This window comes from Typopeltis vanoorti, chromosome 16, assembly GCF_054136105.1.
Source record: "Typopeltis vanoorti isolate ZY-2024b chromosome 16, IOZ_Tvanoo_1.0, whole genome shotgun sequence".
Lineage (NCBI taxonomy): Eukaryota > Metazoa > Arthropoda > Arachnida > Uropygi > Thelyphonidae > Typopeltis > Typopeltis vanoorti.
In genome coordinates this window covers 86,400,204-86,417,504 of record NC_143564.1, presented here as the reverse complement: position 1 = coordinate 86,417,504, position 17,301 = coordinate 86,400,204, and the positions used below count along the sequence as shown (strand labels likewise).

At 36.7% G+C, this 17,301-nt stretch overlaps 1 protein-coding gene across 1 annotated transcript in view; it reads right to left on the bottom strand.

Annotated features, from left to right (window-relative positions):
* Positions 1 to 17,301, bottom strand: part of LOC150098172 (elongation factor-like GTPase 1) — a 451,514-nt gene that overhangs the window by 241,938 nt on the left and 192,275 nt on the right. The window contains exon 14 of the mRNA XM_090406579.1: positions 11,495 to 11,594. Within this exon, the coding sequence (XP_090262705.1) occupies positions 11,495 to 11,594 (100 nt within the window). The remainder of the gene's footprint in view (positions 1 to 11,494; positions 11,595 to 17,301) is intronic.

Below are 17,301 nucleotides of genomic sequence, written 5' to 3'. Positions count from 1 at the left end.
ATTCAGAACTGTCAAACAAAACTGTCTTCTACACTGAAGGCAGTGAACTGAACAGAAGAATACAACACCAACGCAGGCACCGAACAGAACATAACATCAATGCAGGCACTGAACAAAGCACAACACCAACGCAAGTACTAAACTGACACATTGTAACACGTTCACACACGCCGGTAGTCAAAGTGAGAAAGAGACCCTTGGTTGGAGAAAACATAGTGTGTTTTGCGCAAGTCATATGATGTCAGCTCAATGTGAGTTAGTAGAACACACCATGAATCAGACAAACTTCGCTGAAATAGATTAGGGCCGGATCCGACCTGCGGACCGGGGATTGCCCATATGTGTTGTACAAGATAGCAATAAGAGCAGTGATGAAAGAGAGAGTGAAGGTAATTATACAGAGAGAGAGAAAATGGTTTGAATGATGAAAAAAATGGGAAATTAGCTGTGATGAGTGAGATCGCACGGTTAAGCGGCATTTGGAGCGACTGCAAAACTCTTTCTCGAGTGTCTCGGCTAACGGAAATAAGCATGTGTATGAAAGGAAAAATAAGCGTATGACTGGGAGTGTTTCAGAAATGTAGGAAAGGGTGTTGTACGGTGACTCATTAGTAAGAGGTGTGATAGATGACACTTTGACTAAATCGTACTTACCGGGTGCGAAAATTAAGGATGTAAGTGTTAGAGCACAAAAGCCGAGGGTGAAAGAAATGATAGTCATAGCGGGAACGAATGATTTGGAAGGAGATAAATTTGATATGAAAGAGGACTTAAAGGAATTATTAGAGGTAGCGAAAGAAAAGAGTGACAGAATTAGGATAGTGAGTCTGTTGTTGCAGTATGACAGAGAGGAGTTTAGGAGGAGGACTATAATAGCAAATGGTGGGGTGTGGAGTTTGTGGTTGTGTGGAGTGAGTTTGATGGGCGAAAGGATTTGTACAAGATGGATGACTTACATTTGAATGGATTTGGTGTGCGAAGACTGGAAAAAATGTTGCTGAGTGAAGTCAGAGTGGATATGCAAAATCAGAGAAACTAGAACTATTAAGGAGGGGAGGAAGCGGATATACAGACATCAGTGAGGCAGTTGAGTGTAAGAATGTATACAATGAGAACAAAATGTACAGTTGGGTGCTGCTACAGACCAGGTGACGGAATAGATGGTGGAGATAGTATGCATAGACAAATTGATCAAATGAGTGGAAGGATGGTAATTATTATGGGGGATTTCGACCATGGTAACACTGATTGGAAGGAGGAGAGAACACATGTGAGGAAGGAACTGGATTTTATTCCGTTACTAAGGGATAACTATTTTCCATTACATGCTGTCTCAGACAGCATGTAATGGAAAATACTAGGGGTATCGAGAGTGCTTGACCTAGTAATAGCATCTGAGAATGTGACTGTAATGAATATGACCATGTTACCACCTATTGGTGAGAGTGATCACAGGGTCTTGACCTGGGAGGTGACTAAATCTATGAAATTTTCGATTAAGACAGGGTACACGTGAAATTACCGTGCTGGCAAGTATGACAAGCTTAGGAGATTGCTTGGTTCAGTACATTGGCATGTAAAACTGCAAGGACTGGATGTTGATAGGGCATGGGAAGAGGTCAAGGAGCATTTGTAGGAGGTTATGGCTGACTGTATACCTAGTGTCCGAATAGTAAATCAAGAAGGTAAATGGATGAACACCATTAAACTTGAATTGCAAAAAAAGAAAACTGTGGAAGGAATTTAAGGAGAAAGGTGACCTGCAGGCACATGACCAGTATAAAGCACAGGCCAGAAGGGTAACGAGTATGGTAAGAAAAGCAAAAGTGGATTATGAAAGGAAATTAGCCATGCAAGCTAAAGAGAATCCCAAACAGTTCTTCCAATATGCTGCAAGTAAAAGAAAAACTATACACAGCAGAATGATTTTAAGAAATGCCAATGGTAGGGAGATCACTGAATCAGTCGACATAGTGGAATTACTGAGTGAGCACTTTGCAAGAGTATATCATCCAGTTGGTGACATTGGAGGAATCATTAGTTTATATGGGAACCGTGGTGAATGAAATGGAGGTGAATAGTTTATTACGGAACCTTAATGTGAATACATCTGTGGGATTGGATGGTATACCAGCTCGAGTCTTACGTGAAGTGGCAAAGGAACTGTCAGTGCCCTTGACCATATTGTTTAATTTAAGTCTCAGCTCCGAGTTAGTCCCGAAGGGGTGGAAAATAGTTCCATTGCATAAAGGAGGCTCCAAGAAAGCTGTTGTAAATTACTGACTGATCAGTATATCAGGAGTTGTTGTCGAGGTATTAGAGAAATTACTCAAGATCAAAATACAGGAATGGATAGATGGAAATGGGATACTGTGTGGGGAGCAGCATGGTTTTGTGAAGGGTAGATCATGCCTCAGTAATTTGCTCACGTTGCATAATACAGTGACGACTGAACTGAATAAGGGTAATGGGTTTACAGTGATACTGCTGGACTTTGCTAAGGCCTTTGACAGGATACTATATGGAATTCTAATCAGTAAACTGCAACATATGGGAATGAATATAGGGTTGGTGAGATGGATAGGAAACTGGTTGATAGAGAGATAACAGAGAGTAGTTTACTCAGGAGTAGAGTCCAAAAGATGGCCTGTGACTAGTGTTATGCCACAGGGTTCTGTTCTTGGATCACTGTTGTTTAATTTGTTCATTAACGATATAGGGAAGGAAGTGAGAAGAACGGTTCATTTGTTCACTGATGATGCAAAGTTGGGTAGGGCAATAGTGAATGCAGATGATGTCAAAATTTTGCAGGATGATTTGGATATATTGGAGGTCTGGGCTAAGGAGAATGGATGTCAATTTAATGTGGCAAAATGTAAGGTTATACATTTTGGGATGAAAAGATTAGCAGTAGTATATCACATTGGTGGAACTGCACTCCAGGAGATTGATGAGGCCAGGGACTTGGGAGTCCCTGGCCTCAAGAATTCCATGTTATATCCAGTCAAAGGGAGTTGAAGTTTAGGAGACACATTGCAAAAGTGGCTAAATCAGCTCATCAAATCACTTGGATGATGAAGAATACTTTGATGAGCAGAGATAAGCAAGTCATTGTTCCTCTGTATTGAGCCTTGCTAAGACCCCATCTCGATTACTGTGCCCAGATCTGGTCACCTAGGTTTCTTCTTGATGGGGAGGAGGTTGAGAGGATCCAGAGGCGAGTGACACAAGATGAGAGCTGGTCTATGGAATGAGCCTTATGTACACAGGTTGAAGATTTGTGGGTTGCAGAAATTAGTTGATAAGCAAAAAAGGGGAGATATGATTGAGACATTCAAATTGCTGATGGGTTTCTATAGGATTAATTCAGAGGATATTTTTGAGAACAGGACTGGTGGTGGGAGGACTAGTGGACATCCATGGAAGCTGGGCAAGAGTGTGGTTAGTACGGGTGCTAGAACTGGGTTTTTTACTTTTAGTAGTGAATGAATTGAATAAGCTGCCAGAGTCTGTTGTGGGTGCTATGACAGTGAATGAGTTCAAGGCAAAGTACGATAGATATTTGAATGTCGAATAGTTGTGATAGACATGATGTTTAGGGCCTCCCTGAATGAGTCTAAGGACTCTTTGGAGTCACCCGTAATAATAATAATAACAAATCTGATATGAAAATCAACAATGAAACAACTGTGAGAAACAAGGATATGGAAAACAACTGCATTCTCAATGAAAAACCTATAGAGAATGCAGGCCTGTCTAGCTCGGTGGAAGTGGTGCTTGCATCTTCTGCACTTGGTTGCTCGAAGAAGTTAGACTTAAGTTCAAGTCTAGTCGCCAACTGGAGGAACTTTTTCTAAGTCTTTCTTCAACCGGTTCCTGAGTTAGTCGATCTTTGGCACGGGCAAGTGGGTTTTTCCTCCAGGAAACTAGGGGTTTTCATCCCACAAACTCAAGAAAATCTACCATAGTATCACATTATTTCAGACAGTAACATATCTTGTTAGGATTAAGTACTAAGAGATAGCTGCACTTGTTTGCCAGCCTCTTCATAGGTGGCAGTTTATAATTAGTGATAGGCACAGATCAGCTATCTCTGATTGGCTACCGGTGGAGATTGAACTGCCCACTCAGTCTCCAAAAGCTAGATAGGGTATAAAGGACTCGATTACTCCCTATAAAGGAATAAAAGGCATTTAGTTGATTTATTTATTTTTATTTAAGTAAACTGCACATTAGTTTTGTCTTCTTAGATTTCTTCGGGTGCATAACATGAGGGAACTACCAACAAACGTTGCACACGGGGGGGGGGGGGATCTATACATTAAAGCTTTAACGTATTAACGTATGAAGTTATTCTGTGTATCTCTTCATTGTTGGGCATGCACACATATTCAAGGTCTCGTGAACACCCAAGTTGGATAGCAGTGCAATGACAGTCTGAGAGAATATAGCTGAGGTTAGTATTGAGATGTACTGGATGTGTGTGTGTGTGTGTGTGTTTTGGGAGGGAGAAGGGCAGGTGAATAAATTTATAATGAATAAGCAAAAAATCAGCCAATATATTAAACTAGGAGAATACAAAACAGTCTTTAAACCAATTTTAAATTATGAATCTGATGTTAAAGTTGTATAACAAATAAAACAGATAACATCAATACCAAAATCATAACATGAAGATAGAAAGGAATTTTATGCCAGCATTCACAATGTGTGAGCAAATTAATTTACGATGGATTTAACATGAACAAAATGGGAGAGGAGGAAAGCAAGCAGAACAATATTTGATGACAAACAAAAGATCCAGAAGAAAACCAAGAGGTACACTGATAAAATTAGCAGTGCATTGACTTATAAGAGGAAAACTTAACAACATGCTAGTAATAATGCAAACTTAATTACCTAGTCTAGCCATAAATGGTGTTAAAACTTGAATGATACATAAATCTTTAAGCTGAAAACTGTAAAATCATTTACAGTTTTCGGCACATACAAACATGTATAATGTGATATAGCAGCAATCAATGTTCGAAATGTCCCTTTTTTGCCTTCACGCACACCTGAAGTCTGTGAAGCCACATATCTATGGGGGCATGCACAACATCCAATGAAAACACTGTCACTGCTCACTCTAAATCCACCTTCAGGCTGGTAATGCTGGGATATTGTTTCTTGCAGGCTACTTTCTCAAACTTCAACCACAATCTAAAGTCCAATGGATTCAGATCAGCACTTCCAGATGGCCAATCAAATGGTGATATGCGATCAGGAACATTTGCCTCCAACCACTACCTACTGTGAAACAAGGTGTTGTTCAGAGGCCATACCACAGATTCCAGCACGGTGTCTTGATATACTTTGGCAGAGATTTTGATCTCTTTCTCATAGAAATGTAACTTGGATACCCCCCCCCCCGATATCTCACTTCCACCAAACCATTGCTGACACTAGGTCTCTCTGAATTCTGGGTGCTAAGGCAATTGCCGTGTCCCAACCAGGGTACACAGCAAAATATACCTGATCATTTCAGTGGTTAAGTGACTCTTCAATGGTGAAAATATTCTCATCTGTGAAGAGAATATATCTGTGATTGTGTCATTTGCATACTGCAGGAGAACTGTTTCTGATGTTATCACCCTCTGATGCATAAGTTGTGGTGTTAGGAAGTGTCCAGTAGAATGACAATAGGCTCTCATCCCCCCTTCAGGTCAGTTAGTACACGACATCATTTCCTGTGAACCGTTCATCTCTCTCATGAAATCACTTTCTGCATTCTCCAAGGATAATTGCAGATTCATGTTTTCACAGCTCTCACAAGATGTTGTATCCTAACGCAGTGTGGCTGACATTCTTTGGCAGTCAGATACATCTTCTGTACCATTATAATAGTTAATAGTCCAATACACAAAAAATCCTACTGATCATGAGTGTTTTTAGTGTGTTGAAAATAACAGGTGGCTGCATTTCAACCTTGTGAAGTGCTATTATAACTACACAGTTGTCATAATTTCTCCGCTACATGTTAACCCATACAGCTAAACAACTCTCTCTCTTTCTACTGACAAACGTGAATGTTAGCTGCACACAGTGCCACTAAGGGCTCATGCAATTTGGGGGTGTGTAAAATTTGTAACAGTATTCATGGCAAGACTGTGTATACAGTATTCTCATAGTATCCTGTATGCTTCTTGACATTACATACTGGGAATTTGATGATGATGAATTATCTTGGACTTCTTTGGCATATTTCTTAAAGAACTTAGGCTTGGACAGTGACTTGGAATTAATGTGGAGGGAGGAATGAAGGCCCATCAAGAATTACTTCAGTTTTCAGTCAGATCAGATATTTGGATCAGGAGGGCAGAAGCAATTAGCCCATGGAAAAGAGGTGCAGAAATCATGTACGTAATTCAAACTGGTACCATTTAGTCCAAAAGAACGTGAGAAGGCTTATGGAAAGTCAACTGGTATAAAAGGAAATGTAGACAAGTTTATGATCAGAATTACTGAGAGGAAGGGTTGACAAAATCTACAGTAATATTGGAAGATAGAGGTGGTTAAGAAAAATCCACAGTATTGAAAGAATGAGGATGATCACCTGACATTCTGATTCGTTGTCGTCGTCCGGTAGCATCCTCTAGCAAGAGGGTTACAGCAGATGAGCAGCTCTTCTCCATTTCTCTCTGTCTGTCGCTTCCATCATTCTTAAACCAGTCCATTCCACGATGTCATTAAACCACTCTCTAGTTGGTCTTCCACGTCTTCTCTTCCCTCAACTCTCCCTTGTAATATAGTTCTTGTCAGGTGTCCCGAAGAACCTCTCAGAAGATGTCCTGCAAATCTAGTCTTTCTTTGACTTTCTTACTGCTCATCCAAACTAGGGAAAAAGTAGAAGCATAGTGGTTTCCCGTTGCCTTCTATGCATGAAGAGATGAAAAAAGTAGAAACATTGAAAGAATCACCCCTAGCCCTCGATTACTCTAATAGCATTGGGAAGAAGGAACAAGAAAGAAGAAAAGGATAGAAAGAAATAAGAGTAGGGACCATCCTATAGATAATATAACAGATGTATATTACATGAAATAAGGTATGGTCCAGCATCAGGTACCTCGGGTTCGCCACTCCTGTACTCACTAAAGTGAGCCCTTGAGGGAGACATTCTGATTAGCTAATGAAAATTTTTGAGAGATCATTTAATAGCAAATATTTCGGGATAAATGAATAATAAAGTCTCCAAGGATGACATTCTCAATGTCTGGGTAATTAGACTATAGAAAATCAACCTTTAGAGATAAATAATCAAAGGTTATAAAGTGAAAACGTAAATAACATTCAGTAAAGGCTTGTAGATTAAATTACAAAATTAGAAACATCTTGCTGTCTAATTAGCTGACAGCATCTTCAGTTAGTACTTGAATGAAAAATAGTAGGGAACACACAAAGAGATCTGTACACTTAATACTACCCTCCACTGTTTTTTTAAATGGAAGCAATTGATAATATACAAGTTAATCAAAGTGTTATGAGATATTGGAAGTTTATTTTGCACTTGGTTAGACTACAATAAATTTAGTTTAATCCTTTATCCAAGTGTAAGCAAACAAAGTTTGCACCTGAAAATATCTTCAGGACTGGGGCAGGGTGGTACATCCGTAGGCAACTTGTAGCAAAGGTGGACCAAGTTATCATCACTTCTTGTCTCAGTATCTCCCACAATGCAAAGCACATCTCCTTGTGGACATGTATGATGCTATGCATTAAGGAAAGGGCCACTATCCAGACTGGTTTCGACCTTTATTGAGGTCTCATCAGTGGGAGGCAGACCCAGAAGTGGTGATGCTAAGGCAGAAGCAATGGAGAGGTCATATTTACCTATATTGAGGTCTTGTCAGTGGGAGGCAGACCCAGAAGTGGTGATACTAAGGCAGAAGCAATGGAGAGGTCATATTTACCTATATGAGTTGCCAACCGGTGTACCACCTTATTATTAAATTACTCTGGATTTAAAGAAAGATGTTGGAAGTTTATTTCACCTCTCAACCAAACGATATAGCAAACTCTTAGGTATCCCAGAACAGTCTCAGTGAGATATATAACAATTGCAAGTTTTATTTCCTGATTAATAGGCAACTCGATGCATTCCATTTTTGGATGGCTTCTGCATTTATTGATAGACAAAGACAAAAAAATATAGTATAGAATATTAGGGTGTTAAGCTGTAAAAGTATTTTCCCCTGTACTTCTTGTGAAAATTTGTTAACATTAGTTTATTTAAGATTCAAACAAAATCAATAATTAATTCATTTTATCTGCTCTTTATTAGATGCTAAATTATCAATTTTACTATCTTTTCCTTTCTTTTTGTCCTTTTAATTTTTATTTCCTTTCCAAAACAAGTACCTACCATGTCAGAATGACAGACATTGTTAAAATTATTTCAATATTAATAAATTTTACTGACTTAAAAAGTTTTTTTTTTTTTTTAGTTTCTATCATTGTCATGGTAATTGAAGAAGAAACAAGAGAAAACAAATGCTGAACAAACTTTCATATAAAGTACAGTGGAAGAATACCTTTACAGCTAAATTGACTAACATGCTGTACTGATCACAATTCTCTGCATGTGTCTTTAGAATTGATTTTGAATCTTATGATTCAAGTATGAAATTTTTGTTCTTTAATGCATGTGACTGTGCATGAATAAACTTTCTGATAGTTTTTCTATCACAGAAGAAAGATATATTAAAGTTTCTGAGCCATTTTTTCAATTTACTTTTTTTTTTTTTTTTTTACATGGATGGACAACAACTCTTGGAATACCTGCATATAATCTAAAGATAACAAGAGTTTGACAGGTAGTGTGGCACAACCTACTGTCAAACTATAAGTCAATGAACAGACAGTGGAGTAACTAACATGCAATGGGAAGGGAGGCAAAAAGCATAACTTGCATACTAAAGTACTCAAATGTATCCCACCTAGTCTTCAAGAAACCCACCAAAACCTTGCAGAGGAAAGGAATTACAGACAAGTCTCCATATTCGCAGGAGTTACATGTGAACACTTCCTGAGAAAATGTGAAGTTCTGCAAAAATCCGTACTCTCACCCAAAACAGTCCCTAATAGTTTCTATTCCTAAACACTTATACAAACATTTACAATTAAAAGAAAAAAGTTTTAGTGTTTAAAAGCTTTTAACTGTGTTTTACAATCATGAGTTACATTTCAATGTTTAAAATAAGGCATCAAAATTTTATTACATAGTTAAGAACAAGGCATTAAACCAGGGTACTCAGCATATGATTCAGTACTCATCAGTAGTAGAGGTTTCAGAGGCTGGAGAAGAAGAAAAAGAGTTGACTGGCATTAAGACTTCAAGTACTTCTGGTTTGGCTTTCTTCTGTTCGATAGCTATATAGGTGCAGTGGGCATCTTCTTCCAGAATAATGCAATCTTGTGGGCTTTGAAAACCTGTTGAGGTTTATATCTGTTTTCCTCGATGAGCTTCTTGAGTTATGCAGGGTATGCCTCAAAAGCCTTATATCAGATGAAGCAGGCTCACCTGTAATTTTTATACAGTAATCCCTCGATTAGTGCGCCCCTGATTAGTGCGTAATTTTTTTCGATACCCAAATTCGATTAATACGCCTCTAAAATTCGATTAATGCGTTATATGTACATCTTAAAAATAAATGTTATAGATTTAAAAAATTTTCTATCTATACATTTTTATGGCTAACTATTTTAAAAAATCACTCACCAGAATGAAATAATTTATTACCGACTTAAAGCATTTTACAAAGTTATTTTTAATGGCATACTACACTACTTCCATGTATACTATGTTCCAAATTTTTACTGCCAAATACAACCTATGGACCAGGGGATTATAGCAACCATTAAGGCATACTACCCGAGGAGAACATTTAAACAGGCAATAGAAGCAACATCTGGTGAGAATTCTATGACATTAGTAGAATTCTGGAAGAAATTTAATGTTAAATCTGCTATTGAAAATATTCATCAATATTGGAATGAAATTACTGCTAGCAACATGCAAGCCATTTGGAAGCACATCCTTCCACATTGTGCAAAAGATTTTGGAAGCTTTTCAAATGAAATGTACAATGTTGAGGAAATTGCAAACATCAGGCATGAACTGGGTTTTGATGAGATTGACAATGATAACGTCCAAGAGTTAATTAAATCTCATTCTACGTTTCTGCCAAACTACGTTAGCACAATTCTTTGTTAAGAAGTAGAATAATAAAATTTATATTCTGAATATGTTTTATTGTCTTTCAGCTTCATGGTTTTCCTTTAACTAGGCCCTGAGACCTTAATTCGTTTATAAAAAAATTAAGGTACTAGAAAGAAATTTGAGGAACGAATTATATTTTTTCCCATAGGTTATTATATTCGATTAGTGTGTTTTCGATTAATGCGCCTGTTCTAAGGAACACATTAGGTACACTAATTGAGGGATGATTGGTGTATTATGGAGTGAATAACCCTCTTGAATTTCTGGAACTAGCTTTTGCTGGCAATGAAAGTGATTTTTGCAGTGTTGGTGGTAAGGGAATTTGCTGCTTAAATCTGTTGTAAAGAACAAGGGCCTTAGCAGAAATCATACTACTGTTCACAGGCAAGTGTACATTCTCCATTTTTAACATCATTTGTCCATCATTAGATGCATGTGGTATTCACATAACCACTGTAATATTTTAAGTACAAGTAGCCTAACACCCACTGCAAAACTGAATACAGTAGTAGTCCCTCTCTTATCTGCGGGGATACGTTCCAAGACCCCCCCCCCCCCCCCGTGGATAGTACCGAACCCTATATATACTATGATTTTGACTATAGATATGTACCTAATTTATAAATTAGAAACAGTAAGAGATTAACAATAACTAATAATAAAATAGGACAATTATAACAATATACTGCACTAAAAATTATATGAATGTCAATGGAATCATAGCATACATTTTTTCTTACCTTATGAAGTTGAGAGCTTCCACCTTTCCCTTTAAAGGAAATACTTTATGGCTTCTTTTTGGCATATACAAATTGCGCTTTGGGGCCATCATTAAGTAAAATAAGGGTTACTTGAACACAATATCAGTTACTGTGGGTAACTGATATTGTGGAGCGCGAACCAGCAGATAAGGGGATGGGTGGGAACTACTACATACATGATTTCATGACCGTCAATGGAAAAACACAAATCCTGCGAACATGGAAACCTGACTGTATTGAGTTAGCATTTTTTCTGTATAGCATAAACTCTTCCCTGAGCTTTATATACTCACATCAGTTCCTCAAATGTCACAAAGTTAATACTAAAAAGTATAAAGATTAACAAATAACATATAAAAATAATATATTAGCAGAATTTCTTCCACAAAAGATTTTTGTGAGTACGATTATAAAGTTGTACCATCAATTAAATTGTTCTTAGTATCTTTTTGCTTTAAAAAGCATGCAAACTTACTTTTGTTTATTCTGTGGTAAAAACTTCTTTTCAACAGGAAACATTTTTGAGATATATACTATTACAGGAACATCATCTGATGAACTACACTTCAGAAAATCTATAAAAAGAATGAAGAATTATAACTGTTCGAAATACTGAACAGCGTGAAGGGGGAGGGGATGTTACCAGATGACATGTTAAGTTAGCACAAATCACAAAGATATATAATAGAAGGGAGATGACGTATTTAATAATTTTTGAAAATTTTTGTCTGGTGATATGCTTGGTTTTAAGAACTAGTATGCTCTTTTCTCCCTTCCCCATATAAAGAGTTGCTATCTTGTTTTATTTCTTTAGTACAGAGAAATTAGATATTTACTTGGTTAGAAAGTAAATTATACTTGATGAGAAATTACGTTCATGATATAATATTTATCACGTGCGAGTAAACTATGTGCATATATAGAAGTAAATGACTTCGCACCTTCACATCAAATTGCTCTAGTATCCCATCATCAATGCACACTTCCTTTTGGATGTGTTTCCAGGCATTATGGAAAGGGTCATTATACTGATCAGTTTAAACTTTAAGGGCTTCATTGTTAAAAACTTGCAGATTCAATTACTGTGTGAATAATCACAACTTAACTAGATGTTGAGTTTAAATGTTAAACCTTTTTAGCCTCCTTGTTGCTATCTTTAGGAGTATACAGATTAAATTGACATGAATGGTTAAAACTAAGAATTCTGTTCATTAACCAAAGGATGTATATGTCCCCTAGAAGAGTTTAAAAAAAAAGTGTGTGTGTGTGTGTGTATATATATATATATATATATATATATATATATTACATATCTAAATAATCTATAGGGATGCTTAAGGGATCAAAGCTGTATAACTGAGAGGAGACCTCCACATAGTCTTTACAAGAATGCAGGGAACCAACCAACCAACCAGGGCTTTTGACCTAATGTCAAATCCTCACCTTCTCATGGTGCGCCCGGTTAGGTATCTACCTGGATACTGAACAAAGTAGGATGGGCTGACAAATTTGGAGGATAAAGGACTATCACCTATCCTAAAGCACAAATCTTCTCATGGGTAAGTTTTGCAGTATGAGATTTTGCATTGTCCTGTAAGAATAGCACTTTCTTCTGATTAACTAGTCCTGGCTGTTTCTGAAATAACATCCTGCATACACTTGATTTGCATCAAGTAGATCTTGGTCGTAATTGTATGGCCTGCAGCAAGAAACTCTTAGCGGACAATACTAGCTCCATTTCACCACACACAAAGCATAATCTTCTGGGGATGAAGTGGTGCCTTTGAAGTATGCAGTACCGGATCATTTAGTGACAACCAATGAGTACAAGATCCATTTTTCATCATGAGTGAGCAAGTAATCCAAAAAATGGGTTGTTTTTATGACATGAAAATAGTAAAAAACAAATTGATTGCTTTTGAAGTTTATTGTCATCTGATAATGCACATGTGACCCATTTGCTTAGCTTCCATGATTTTCCCAGTTGATGCAAGTGTAAACGAATTTTTCTTATGGGAAGCTTTTGAAGCCCTTGAATCGAGTTCAAATTCATAAAGCAAACAAGCCTGAATTACACCAGATTATCTTAACAGATACCACCAAGTTAGAGTGCACAGATTGACTGACACATATCTGTGTCTTATGATGCACATAAAAAATTGCACTCTCAAACCACTACAAAATAAAACAAGTCATTGTAGTGAACTCTACTGAAAACAACACGAACTTTTTTGTTTACCTGATAGTACAAGTCCATGTAAAGGCTTATGTGTTGATAGTACATATTAGGTTATTTTCGTGGTATTGATTACAACACAAAATGATAAGAAAATAATATTTATTAACTTATTAGCTGATATTTCGCTGGTATTATATCCAGCATCTTCAGACCACGAGAACAGTTTGTAACAGCACACACAAAACAATAACAATTTAGTGTAACAGTAGGACTAGTTTAAAAAATTGTAATGGACAATACAGGGAACTAAAGTCCTAATTAACTGCCAATATGGCTGCAAATTTATACAGCCACATTGGTTGAGGTTTGGGGTATGTTTTAAAGCTGCTGTTGATTCCAAAAACAATCTCTTTGACTTATGTCTGTTTTCTCCCATTTCATACTGTGTGAAGGGGGATTCAAGGCATGGTCTGCTACATGCGTCCTGCCATAACTATAGTGTGGAATGTATTTTTTTATGTTCACCAAGGCAGATGGCAACAGTTCTGCTTATCTATCCATAGTAAACCAGGTCACAAGAAACAGGGCACTTCAAAAATTCCTAGATGTAATAAAGAAAGAGTTTGTCTTTAGGTGAAGGATGAGAGTTGCCAATTTGACATATGGTTTAAATATGGTGCGTAGCTAATATTTATTAAGAATGCCAGATATCTTTTCAGATATGCCTTGAATGCATGGGATGGTAACAGTTTTGCTGTTACATTTCGTATTTTTTCTATCTGCGGATTATAGCTATTGGCTAAGAAGGTGTGATGTAAGTGAGTGAGTTCAGTGATAAGAGCATTGTCACTGGAACAAATAGCACTAGCTCTGTGAGTTGGCATTTTTAGGATACTATACTGTTGAGCTGGACGATGAAGTGACTGTTTGTGCAAACCTCTCCCTGTATATGTGGGTTTTCTATAGACCAGAACCACCTGGAAGTTATGTGATTAGTGTATCCAAGAAGTGAAGGCAGTCATCAGCTTCCTGTTCCATTGTGCAGTGGATTTTGTGCACTAAAAATGTATCCAACGTGTTTGGACCATGTGGCCAAATAGCAAGCACATTCATATAGCATAGCCAAACCACTGGTTTGAGACTCTGTATTCACAGCGAGCTTCTTGAAGTGTTCTATGTAGAAATTACCCATTGCTGCCTCATCTAGTTGTTTATATATCTTCTCTTTCCATTCAAAATAACCTGCATGTACTGTAAATTTAGATAGTTATTTAAAAAAAATACATCATCGACATGGTGTAGCCAAACTAGTTTGAGAGTGTCTGTATTCATAGCTAGCTTTTCCAAGTATTCTATGTAGAAATTGACTAAATGGGGAATCTAGTTGTTTGTATATCTTCCCTTTCCATGTAAATAAACTACATGTACTGTAAATTTAAATAGTTCAAATATATCAAGGATTTCAATTAATGGTACATTTGTAAATAGTGAAGTGATATCAAAACTAAGCATTATGTCTGAACTTTTTATGATATGGTTTTCAAAAATACTTCTTAGATGAACAGAATTTTTAACAAAGGAAGGAGAATTATTTATGAGCGTGGCTAATAATTTAGCTAAATGTTTAGCAAGTTTGTACGTGGGACTATTTATACTGTCTTCAATAGGGCATAGGGGTATACCTTGTTTGTGAATTTTAGATGCTCCATATATTCTGGGTGTTTTAACATGAAAAGGCTCGAGTTTGTTGACTGTTTCTTTTGGCCAGTTTCTTTTCAATATTTGCAAACTTTATTCTTTTGAGAGTTAGTAGGATCATGATCCATGATTTGATATGTAGACTGATCTTGTAAAAGTATGCACATTTTGCTTTCATATTCAGCTAAATTCATCACCACAGTTGCATTACCTTTGTCTGCTTTAGTTATGACAATGTTGTTATTACTATATAGCTCTCTTAACACATTGACTGCCACACTAGAAAAAAAAAATTTTTTCCCTTGGGGCCATGGTGTTTTATTACGAAAATATAATAAAAACTTTGAAAACAAAACCATCCTTTCTAATTTAATGAAAAATTTGTTATTTTTTATTGTTTTCTGTGCATGAGTTGCATATAACTCATGCACAGAAAATTTTTATTATACACAGAAAAATTGTTATATGCAACTCATGCAGCTAGAATCAATTTTTACACTGCACATCATGTGAGTTGTGACTCACGACATACTTATTGAATTTTTTGTCATTTCCCAAGTATTTAGTTGTGTCTGAAGGTTCTGGATGACGACCTCTGAATCATACCCCTCTAAGTATGTGCAACAAGGAAACAAGATTTGGCATTTCTGTTTAGTCCTCAGTTGTCATGAAGCTAATAGAAGGTTTATTAGATAGTGGACGTGTTTTATATACTTGTCAGGCTTAAGTATAATTTAGGTAAAAATAAATAGAAAAATAAAATTTATTGACTTCTATTCATTTAAACCAGTTTTTTTGGAATTAAATTGTCAATATTAATTGTAACAATAAGAACATCAACAAGTAAGATTTTCACGAACCAACTGCAGGGTTTTGCCCGGGGGGAAGGTGAGGGCATCCATCATGTAACATGTATGTTACAGTGTTACAGCATGAGTTGCTTGTGCACCACGTGACTCCCAAGGTAAAGAGATGCGCGAGTTAAATACAACTCACATAGCAGTTAATGTGTTAAAGCAATGATTTCCTTTTTTGGTAGGCTTGAAATGGATTAAGATGTTGCCACATCCAAAAGAATGTTATTGGCTATTGCTGGAAGCAGGTCATATATTTCCCAATTTAATGGAAGTCATTATTTTTGCTTTTGGAACTTGTCTGGGAGTAATGGCAGAGTTATGTCCTCAACTTAATGCACTAACAGCTTCTACCAATGATAAATTCACAATGACGTGATCTTGTTGTAAGAGTTCAAATTTGTTTTGGTGCCAGTTTTTGATTTTTATGAATTCTTTATCTGCCGTTGAGTCAGAGATGTTGTCAAGGATATCCCAGTTCCAAGTTTAAAATATCGCACAGTTCATCACATAGAGTGCTGATATTAATTTTTGAGAGCTCCATCTGAGCAGGGCTAATCTGCTCACGCAATAAGCTGAACTCACACATTTGTAAATATGCAAGTTTCACTTGGCTTTGGCTGAGTGAAACTTGCTTTTAATTCTGACACAGTCTGGTACTGGATTGGTGTTTTGGCACCTCTTTAAGAAGGCAGTTAAAAAAATTCATAAAAGTTGGGTTGACGTAAAATCAAGTATCATCAACATAATTAAATTTAATGGAATAAATACAGCACACAGACCATTGTGATATTTCATCTGTCAATACAATATTAAAATTGTAATTACACAACAGTAGGTGAAAGAAATTAGACTATTTTAAGCCTAAAGTCATTATGAAGGGCACCTGTATGGATGCTGTTGGCTAGCCTTATCTGTTGGGCAGGAGGCCTAAGAATTAGTTTCATAAATCTTGGGAAGTTTAACATAACCGTATTTATTTAGATTAGGCTATTTTTTTTAAAAAAATCTGTTGCTGATTCTGAAAGGATTCTTTTTTAAGTTTATATATATAAAGCTACTATGCTGTGATGAAACTTAGTAGTTTTTTCCCATCCGATTCTGAGTAAGGTATCCAAAGCATGGTCAGCTAGACCTGTCTAACCATATTTGTGGTGGTGGATTTATTTCTTGTGTTCACCAAGGTGACCTGTTCTAACCATATTTGTGGTGGTGGATTTATTTCTTGTGTTCACCAAGGTGGATGTTGACAAATCTCCCAATTTAGCTATAAGTTGAAAGAAGAAGAAGAAACCTTGTAAACACTTGCAGAACAGAGAGGGGAAGAAGTGGATCCTTAGCAGAGCAGGGAAGTCAGTTTCAAATGAGATACGAAAGTACAGAGATTATATTTCTTTAAAATTCTGGCAATATTTTTCAGAGGTGCCTCGATATAGGATATAGTAATAGCATTACTGTAGTCTGCATATTGAGAGGGATGTGAAGAACAGCTCGATCTTTTTCTATTTCACTGCTGTATTTATTCTATTAAAATTAATTATGCATGTAAAC